The following is an 11,271-nucleotide window of genomic DNA, read 5'->3' on the forward strand; positions in this document are numbered from 1 at the left end:
TTTTTTTTCAAATCATCGTTAAGATTATACCGGTGATATGACGTCATCAAATAATGCGGCTAGTAATAAAAATTATGCAAAAACTTTGAAACAATTTCGCAAGTTTTCATCATATTTTAGTATTTTATCAGATACCTAAGGTAACAAACCAGACTAAAATTGGTTAGCCTACCAATATTCAAAAGAACCTCCCATTTAATTTATATTAAAAATGGTCGAAAAGTTAGCGGATGTTGACTTTTCAGAAAAATTAAGATTAAAATAAAATCTTTTAATCATTTTCGATTTAAAAATTATCAAAAATCAAAGATATAATGATTTACAGAATAATTACGATATATTGTTGGGGTGAAATACGTGAAAATCACCCTCAGGTATTCATATAGAGTTGAATTTGACAACACTATGTGTTGAATTTACGTATAATTTTCCAAACTTAATGCTGCAAAATATTTTTCCATTTATGTGAAGAAAATTTTATGCCATTCGATACTTTATCATTCTATAATATACTTTTCAAAATCGCCTTTTTTTGTATTACTATATGTATTTATTCAAAATTTTGTTTTAAATTATTAATTTTGTAGTTGTCAATTTCCAGTTTATTCAAACATTTATATTGTGAACACTCATTTAGAGTGACATTTGACAATTAAATGTCATTTTTCCCGGTAAAACCATATGATTCTTGGAAGCTTAGGAAGATCTGTTAACGTATTTTCGGTATATCTGAAGTGTTTTCGATTTATTCGATCTTCGAAAGTTTTATATAAAAATAGTCATATCAGCTCAATAATGCCTCCAAAAAGGAAAGCTGCTAAAGTTGAAGTAGAAATTGAATCCGTTGCCGAACAGGAACCCGGTAAGTATAGAAACAACAATTAATGCTTTTGGATAAAAGGAAAATGGTAACCAAAGCAAACATTTCCACGTCGAATTTTAAATAATATGAAAAATTATTACTTACGTATAATTAATCGTTTTCATATCATGAATTAAGATAAAAAATATTCAAATTTCAAAATAGATCTACTAATAATAAATGTACTTTAATAATAATTACAAAACAGAAAACTAAACAAAATTTAATACGGTAATTAGAAGTTGATAGTTTATAATAGATTAAAATATGATTACCTAAGCTTGTTTTTATTTATGATCATTTAGTTATGTATAAAATTGTATATTAATACATAATAACCAAAAGGCATTTAATAAATCACTCAATTGTGAGGGTAAGTGATTTATTGTTTAATAGAAACCGAAAAACCACCAAAAGAAGTGGTATAGTCTAGACATAGAAATAATTGAGATGCAAAAATTCAAAAATATCTGTAAATCCCAAATTATCTTAGAAATACCAAACTTGATGCTGATTTATCTGGATCCAAAATTGTTTGCAAGAATAATGAAGCAAGATCATTTGTAAGAGGTTCAGATATATCCCCAGCTTCACAAAGCTTATTAAGAAAACCTGTAGATTCTCATTTACAAAGTTAATTAAAAAGATCTGATATGTCGTTAAGAAAAGTGGAAAAGAGTATTTGGTATTAAAAATAGAGGGTAAAAACAGATTTTTTTGATCCAAAGTAACCCCAAAAAAATATGTGTCATAAGCAACAGGAATTAATTGAAGAGGAACTAGATAAATTTAGCTGTGATTCGATAAATCATAGTGACAGACGTTCAGTAGATATTTAAAGTATGGACAACCAAAAAAATCCTCAATCTGATAGAAAACTTTGAGTATATCAATTGTCTACTTAATAATGTTGAAAAAAGTAATAAAAATAATATATGAATATATACTATAACTGAGGCTGAATATCATTTCCTAATGAAAAGTCTCCAACTAGGAGATTTGAGGTTACCAGGGCCGGATTAAGCTAAGGGCTTGGGGGCCCAGGTCTAAGAGGACCCCATCATTCGGAAAACATTCTGTATTTCTTGATGTGTTGATACCATGAATCTAACATATTGATTTTTTTTAATTTTTCCGGGTTTCCAAATTCCTTAAGGGGGCCTCGCTATTATTTTAGCTCCGGACCTTATAAATCTTAATCCAGCCCTGGAGGTTACAAATTATGGATTTAATACTGATTAAAATTCAACATAAATGATATTTTTCTTCCATATCATACATTTTATGTAAAAAATTTATATAAAAATGTATTTTTCTTGTTTTATTACCACTGTTTGTGGGTTTATGACCAATGAGTAGGCAACTAATTTGTACTGTACATACCAGAAGAAACTAGACAAAAATGATTAATAACAAACACATAACGATTGTGTTTATTTCATGAACTTATTATTAAAAGTTATAATTTTTAACAGTAAAATCTAAACGAGGGAAAAAAGCTAAAGAGGTTGTTGAAGCAAATGGGGTAGATAATGAAATAACTGAAGAAGGTCCAAAAAGGAGTACAAGAGTGAAGAAAACTGTTGGTAAGTTTATACTGTACTTAAGTATAATGGTTGTTATTTATATTTGTGTTCTAATAATGAAAAAACAAATATTTATAAAGGATAATTTTTCACTCTGTCTGACATAGCTTCGAAATATGTGAACACTGCTTCTTCTGGTGCTCAAAATTGTTTACCAGTAGGAGAAAAAAATGTAATGGGAGCCAAATCAGGGCTGTATGGTGAATGGATCGTTAATTCAATTGAGTAGTTGTATAATTATCATGATGAAGAATTATTTGCATTTTCTGAGTACCTCCATTGGTTTGACCATCTCTAAAGTTACTATTATCACATTATTGATAATACTAAAGAAAAAAACAAACCATTTGCTTTATAGGCTTCTTCTTAGATCAAGTTTTATTGGATTTCGAAGACCTACACGGTTTATTACTGTTTTGTTCAGTGTAGATGTTTCTTTCGAGCTTTTGATGCACTTTCAACAAATTATATCAAGTAATCATTTGTTGTAAGCCTTTTTTGGAGCATTTTGGTCGGGATATGGGGTATTCAATGAGAACAAAGTTCAAAGATATCTCAATTTTCAAATATTTCATGTGTTTTAACCATATCCTGATTACACCGATGATCAAATAAAAATTTTTCTCCATATTTTGACTAACTAAGAAACCAAACGACAATTTAACAACTTATCTAACTACTTATATGAGTAATTGATGATTTTTCAACAAATCTCGACTAGATATGAATAAATATTTTCGTCTGGAAATATTTTAACACTTTAGATGACGAAATGAAGCATGACTGTGTGAATCAGAACACAATTGTGAAAAAAATTTAAACAGAACCATCAAATTTTTGTCATTTCTTTAAAATTTTCATTATTTCTTGATGTTTTACAATGTTGTATGATGGTACTTCAAATCTCCATCTCCATCATTGATACATTTTCGTGCGCCATTTAAAAAAACAATGATTTTATACATTATAGCGAATTACACAGAAGAGAAAGAGGTTAAGGAACCCAAACCGGATAAACCGAAACGAGTGGTTAAGAAAAAGGCAGCCAAAGAGGAAGCTGATCCGAAAAAAGAAGAGGAACCAATAGAAGAACCTTCGAATGAAGATTCATCTGAACTTCCAGAAGACACGAAACCCGCCAAGAAGACGAAAAAAACCTCTGGTAAGGAGAAAGCCACCAAGAAAACGAAAAAGGCAGTGGGAGAACCGGCGGAACCGAAAACGAGTAAAAGAACTAAAAAAGCTCCAGTAGAAGTGGAAGCCGAGGAGAATAACGAGGAGGAAGAAAAAGTATCTGAAAAGAAGACGAAGAGGGGAGGGAAAACTAAAAAAACGCAGGAAAAGAGCGAAAACGGTATCTAATATTTCATTTATTTTTTTTATTATCGGGATAGATAAGTTCCCAGATAAGTAGTCGATTTTTGACTATATTAGTTTAAGTTATGGATAAAAGAAAATGTTTTAAATAAATTTCCAACAATTATTTAAACTTAGAATAAAATTTATCACGTACGATGTAAATTTCATATAATTTATCCTGTTTACCTCTATTTGATCCTTTGCAATGTTCAAAATATTTCGAAATGATTTGATAAAAATGATATGACAAATTTTGATGTTTGGAGATGTAGATATTTGTGAAAATTTAGTTTCTAAATCGGTTTGGCAAGGTAAGTAAATACTAATTTTTGATAATATAGTTCATCAATTTTTGTTAATTTCGTAATTCCAAAGCTCACAAATCTTTTTTATATCACCGCATTTACTGACTAAGTTTCGATATTCATCTTCAGGAAGTGAGGCTTAAACGTTAGACTCGATTTTTAGCGCTTAAAATAATTTATCTTTAAAGTTTTTGGCTTTTATTGAATTAGTTATTGAAATAATATAGAAAAAGTATCGATTATTTGAAATTAACAAAAATTTCGGCGTACTACAACAAAATGAGAACATAGCATGCCTGGTGTTTTAAAAAGTAGACTAGTTTTCTTTCTATTTAGATAAATTAACTAAATGTATCAGCATGTTACACAAAACTTAAATTAATCTAAATCCTGCTTTAAAGATGAAAGTAGTCATTTATTATAAACATACTATGAATTTCGTTGTTAGATTTTAATATTAATAACTTTTATACTTAAACGACCATTTTTTCATCTAATTTCCACTATTCGTGTCGCCAAACGACCATTTTTCACTATTCATTTCACCAAAACAACAATTTTTCACTATACTCCACTACCTACAATATCAAACGTCTATTTTTCACCTTACCTGTAATACTATCATAGCCGAACAACGTTTTTCACTCTATAGCAAACTTTTTTTCACTATATCTGCCTATTCATTTAAACAAACGACGATTTTTCACTATACTTTAATTACCCATAAGACCAAACGGCAGTTTTTCAACTTATCTCGAATATTATCATGGCCGAACAACGATTTTTCATTATATTCGATTACTTATTGGACCGAACGACGATTTCTCATCATATTCCATCATTCATTTGACCAAGTCATGATTTTCACCATATATTACTACTTCAATGATCAAAAGACTATTTTACATCACATCCTTAGCACTAATATGACCATACGACTATTTTTTACAATATTTCACTATTCATTTGACCAAACGACGATTTTTCACTATACTTTAACTAGTCATAAGACTAAACGGCAGTTTTTCACTTTACCTAGAATATTCTCATGGCCGAACAACGATTTTTCACTATTTTCTACTACTTACTGGATCAAACAACGATTTTTCACTATATTTTGGCTGCCCCAATGGCCGAATAAGGATTTTTCCTCCATATTTATAATAATTGCATGACCAAACGACAATGTACTTACATATATGATTACTTATATTACTAAATGGCGATTTTTTCACCATATTTGTCTGTTTAAATGACCAAATGACGATTTTTCCTTATATCTTGACTACCGCAATGGTCGAAAGTATTTTTCTTTATATTTGTAATAATTGTATGACCAAATGACATATATGACTACTTATACGACGAAATGACAATTTTTCACTATGTTTTGACTACCCAAATGATTTTTCCCCCAGATTGTCAATAATTGTACGATCAAATGAGAATGTATGGACATATATCTGACTATTTATATGACCAAACAGCGATTTTTACCCATATCTGACTAACTCATATGACCAAATGACGATTTTTTACCATATCTTGATTACTCTAATGGCCGAACAATGATTTTTCCCCATATTTTCAAGAATTGTATGACCAAACCACAATCTATCGACATTTTCGATTACTGAAATGAACCAAACGACGTGTTTTCACCATATCTGACTAACTCATATAACAAAATGACGATTTTTTACCATATCTTGATTACTCTAATGGCCGAACAACGATTTTTCCCCATATTTTCAAGAATTGTATGACCAAACCACAATCTATCGACATTTTCGATTACTGAAATGAACCAAACGACGTGTTTTCACCATATCTGACTAACTCATATAACCAAATGACGATTTTTTACCAAAAAAATCTAAACGATCCTTTCAAACTTGAAATTTTGAAAATATTTTTGACGTTTGTTTCAAATAGCCTTTTTTTTCTTTGTATTTTTCATTTTTATGAATTAGTAAGTTTGTAAAAACACGGTGTGGTAAAACAGAATAGCGGTCGTAGGGTCGACCACCTTGTATATGATTTAAATAACACCCAATGTATATTTTAGATCGAAAAATTAAAACCAACGCAAATTTTTAATAACGAAAGTTGTTTTCGGGAAAAATAAATTTGCCTGTGAAATTTTTTGATAACCCTCGTAGTTTCGTAATGTTAGTAAAAAAATTATAATCTACAATTTTTTACTCATTTTTTTATCTAAATCGGGATTTGGCATTATAATTAAGTATGTCATATCATTCTTATCAGATTTTGACTATACTATAGATAATATACGAGGACCGGTCAATAAATATAGATTAAAATTGTTATTGACGGTTTAATTTTATCCAGTGCCCCAAAATTGGATCCGGGAAGGTATTGTTTGATGAAAATATTGAACGGTCCTTGGTAAAAGTATCGGAATATTTTGAAACACCATCCATGCATTTTAGAATACTTTTTATATAATGAAAATGTTTAAATAAATTCGATGATGTTATAGGAAACGTAGAGAAAAAACCGAAAGTTTTGCAAAATAAAACTACGACCGATTGGAAATCGATCGATTTTGGTTGTTCCAAAAAAAATTCTTACGAAGTACCCCACAATCTCATAGTGAGTACATGGAATATAGGAGGACTCAAAAGTTGGGTTAATAAGGGATGTCAGGAATATTTGACCCACGAAAGTCCGGATATATTTTGTGTTCAGGTACGATTTTGTATTTTTTTTTACCATTTTATTTCTATAGTTTCCTTTTTCTTCAATTTCTTTTGTCCCCTTTTTAACGAAGATATTTGGCAACATATGAACTACTATTATTTGGATACAAATTATCCACTGAAATATGGTATCAAATGAACTACTGACATAGTAACAAATGAACTATTGACAAATGACAACTTGACATTTGCTTATATATGGCAAAAAATTATTGAAATATGTAACAAATTATCTACTGAAACATATGAACTACTGATACTAGTTCATATTTTGAAGACAAAAATTCATTTAATATGTTCAAAAAGTAAAATATTTGGTGTTTTGAAATTGCTCGAGGTAGTTTGCGGGGTTACAAAGAGGTAATTATGTGCAAAACTTCTAAAAAGTAGTCAGTCAGTCTATAAATATATTGTAGTTCATATTTCAAAGACAAAATTTATTTAAAACATTTGAATTGTAGAATATTTGGTATGTTGCAATTCCTTAAGGTCGCTTGGGGGTTACAAAGAGGTAATTATGCGCAAAACTTCTGAAAGTTATTCAGTGAGGCTCTAAATATGGTGTAGTTTATATTTTGAAGACAAAAATTTATCAAAAACGTTTTTAAAGTGAAATATTTGGTGTTTTTCACTTCCTTGAGATTTTTGAGGGGTTACAAAGAGGTAATTGTGCGCAAAACTTCTAAAATGTAATAAATGAGACTTCAAATATGGTGTAGCTCATATTTTGAAGACAATACGTTTAAAAAGTAGAATATTTGGTATTTTGCAATTCCTTAAGGTAGTTTGGGGGGTTACAAAGGAGTATTTGTGCGCAAAACTTCTACAAATTCGACAGTGTGGACTTAAATATATTCTAGTTCATAATTTGAAGACAAAAATTTATCCAAAACGTTTTTAAAGTGAAATATTTGGTGTTTTTCACTTCCTTGAGATTTTTGGGGGATTACTAAGAGGTAATTGTGCGCAAAACTTCTAGAATGTAATCAATGAGGCTCTAAATATGGTGTAGCTCATATTTTGAAGACAATACGTTTAAAAAGTAGAATATTTGGTATTTTGCAATTCCTTAAGGTAGTTTGGGGGGTTACAAAGGAGTATTTGTGCGCAAAACTTCTACAAATTCGACAGTGTGGACTTAAATATATTCTAGTTCATAATTTGAAGACAAAAATTTATCCAAAACGTTTTTAAAGTGAAATATTTGGTGTTTTTCACTTCCTTGAGATTTTTGGGGGATTACTAAGAGGTAATTGTGCGCAAAACTTCTAGAATGTAATCAATGAGGCTCTAAATATGGTGTAGCTCATATTTTGAAGACAATACGTTTAAAAAGTAGAACATTTGGTATTTTGCAATTTCTTAAGGTAGTTTGGGGGGTTACAAAGGAGTATTTGTGCGCAAAACTTCTACAAATTCGACAGTGTGGACTTGAATATATTCTAGTTCATAATTTGAAGACAAAAATTTATCCAAAACGTTTTTAAAGTGAAATATTGAAAATGAATAAATTCAACAAGTGTTACAAAGGTTAAAATTTGAAAATGAAATTTTCAAAAACGCATTTCTCGCTGCAAACTTTTTGAAAAATAGTTTCAAACATTTCCAGGAAACGAAATGTAGCGAAGCAAAGCTACCGGACGAAATAAAAAATTTGAATCTCTACAAACAATATTGGTGCGGTAGTAAAAAGGAAGGTTACGCGGGGGTCGGTATTTTCACAATAACCGAACCGAAAAACGTAACGTACGGTATCGGCGACGAAACCCAAGACGAAGACGCCCGATGTATCACGGCCGAATACGACAATTTTTATTTAGTTAACGTATACGTACCGAATTCCGGTGAGTTTTCCAACGATAAGACATTCGAATATTCTTCTTCTTTTTCCCCCGAACGAGGGCCTTTACCTACACGATTACTCCTAACGAATACTCCGGAAATTGTCGATTTGTATTTTAGGTCGCAAATTGGTGACGTTACCGAAACGATTGGAATGGAACGATCTGTTTGTCGATTATATAAAAAAATTGGACGAAAAGAAACCGGTGATCATTTGCGGCGACATGAACGTATCTCACAAAGAAATAGATTTGGCCAGACCGCAAAATAATACGAAAAACGCCGGTTTCACACCCGAGGAACGGAAGGGTATGACGGAATTTTTGAAAGAGGGCTTCGTCGACGTCTACAGACACTTCTATCCCGACGAGAAGGACGTTTATTCCTTTTGGACGTACATGGCGAACGCCAGGTCGAAAAATATCGGATGGTTAGTTTATTTCGTCATCCGAAAAAAATTCTCAAGTTTATCGATTTTTTTTTGTTTTCGCAGGAGATTGGATTATTTCGTCGTTTCCGAAAGGTTGATCAAAGGAGTTTGCGATATTAAATATAGAACGGAAGTTTTGGGATCGGATCATTGTCCTGTAACGCTTTTTATAAACGTCTGATTCGTTTTTGCTTCTAAATTTGACCATAGATTTTATCTAATACTAATTTGTTTTCGTCTATTCCGTTTTTTTTTTGTATATATCTTCATCCTTTCCTTGCAGGTTTTCTAAAAATTTTTATCGCCTCGTTCGTTTTGTTGTTCCATTTCACTTTCATTTTCTTTAGTTGCGTATTTTTTTTTCATATTTTTCAACAGTTTTTTCATCGACATCAATTCCAAATATATTGTCCTTCAATTCACTTTCTTCCATTCCCTTTTGATTTTCTTCATCCTAAATCGAATTATCTACACGATTTGAATCTTTTTCCTCTTCTGCTTTGTCTTTATCTCATTTTGTCCGACGATATATGTTTCTTCGACATCAGTTCCAAATATATTGTCCTTCAATTTCTTTGTCTCTTTTTCTATTTATTTCATATAAATTCCAAATATATTGTCCTTCAATTCATTTTCTTCGATTTCCTTTTGGTCCCTTCTTTATCTTCAATCCTATTTTTCCCTGCAATTTTCCATTGATTTTTGAAATTCTGTTGGTGGGTTACAACCAATAATTGTCTCTTTTCACATTTCCACGATTTCTTTGATGTAAATTTCAAATTTATTGTCTTTCAATTCATTTCCTTTCTAATTTTTCCATCCTAACCCAAATTATATTTCCTGTTTTGCTTCGTTTTCAATTCTTCATCAAGCATTGTTTTTACTTCCATATTTTCTTCAATTTTATAAGAAATTTTTTGCAAGCATTGATTCCATCGGAAAACTCCTTCATTTCTTCCTATGATCCAACCAAATCTGTACCTAATTTTTTTATTAATTGAATAAAGTTTTTTCCTCGTATTTAAATCTGTAATTTTCACAACTAAACGTTTTATTAAAAGACTCGTTGATACAAAACAACAACGTATTACAATTTTTTTTATTTTGTACATTTTTCACAATAAATATACTTACATCAATATAGTTTTTTTTTACCTACAAACTGATACATCTTCGAAGAAATCTTCAATAAGGTAAATCTCATATAATCTTTATTCCAACTTTTGTATCAACCCCTGTAACTATTTTTTCGAATTTATTCAAGACACCAATAGTAATTTTTTTTCGAGTTTGATAAATAATTAAAAATGTCTTTTGTGGTGGTTTTTTATTATTTTAAATAACGGCAATCGGTTTTTACAAATTCGGGCTGAATAAGAAACTTTTGCATGTGGAAGTAATCAACTGGACCGTAACTTTATAACTGTTTTTTTAACCCAACAATTCACAGTCTGATTGATCCATTTCGTTTAATTTATTGTTCATAATTAAATAATTACAGGTGTTACGACGTCTGACGGATTTATACAGCTTGTCCTTTTATCGTATGCGAATTAACAAGCAATTTTTTTCAAATATATTAATAATAGGGTTTATATTTATTAAATTTTTATACTTACTTGTTTTTTTACGTTATTGGAGAAAAAAATATTAGTACTAAACACAACAAATACTGAATACTTTGCATATAATCTATAATTTCTAAAATATTTAAGTCCACCTTGTAATAATTTCAAATGTTTAAATGAACTACCTTATACGTACCTGTGTTCTCTAATAAAATTATTATTAACACAATGGCAGTTGTTTGCCGTTGTTGCCACGGCGTAATTTTCTCCAATTATGTTTGTAACATTAGTAATCAATTCCACCAATAGGATATTAAAAAATAAAATTTGAAGACATTCTGATACCATTGTTTAATATTTACAATCATAAATGTTACAACATCGAAAATTAAAACCACGACTATCAACGTTTGAAATACAATTTCCCCTAATAAACGAGTACACTTTGCATATCAATTATCTATGGTGGTGACAACTCTCATTTGTCAATGCCCTATATTTGTCAATTTCCGAAATAATCGAATGTCATGATTAACGTGAAAATGGCGGCCGTGGGGTGAGTTAGTAGAAGTTATTTTATGGTGTTCATGTGACTC

The 11,271-nt window shown here is 30.2% G+C and overlaps 1 protein-coding gene across 2 annotated transcripts; it reads left to right on the forward strand.

The window, feature by feature from the left end:
* The first annotated feature begins 644 nt into the window (after positions 1–644).
* On the forward strand, positions 645–10,246 carry LOC130896788 (DNA-(apurinic or apyrimidinic site) endonuclease). Of its 2 annotated transcripts, XM_057805103.1 has the most exons (7): positions 645–862; positions 2,338–2,448; positions 3,419–3,802; positions 6,616–6,824; positions 8,445–8,679; positions 8,798–9,107; positions 9,171–10,246. In XM_057805103.1, the coding sequence occupies exons 1-7, from the start codon at positions 682–684 to the stop codon at positions 9,286–9,288; spliced, it is 1,548 nt and encodes a 515-aa protein (XP_057661086.1). In that variant the 5' UTR covers positions 645–681; the 3' UTR covers positions 9,289–10,246. The 2 variants fall into 2 exon arrangements, with proteins under 2 accessions (XP_057661086.1, XP_057661085.1); XM_057805102.1 differs by having other exon boundaries at positions 658–862; positions 8,798–10,246.
* Positions 10,247–11,271: the final 1,025 nt, after the last annotated feature.

Source organism: Diorhabda carinulata, chromosome 7 (assembly GCF_026250575.1).
Source record: "Diorhabda carinulata isolate Delta chromosome 7, icDioCari1.1, whole genome shotgun sequence".
Lineage (NCBI taxonomy): Eukaryota > Metazoa > Arthropoda > Insecta > Coleoptera > Chrysomelidae > Diorhabda > Diorhabda carinulata.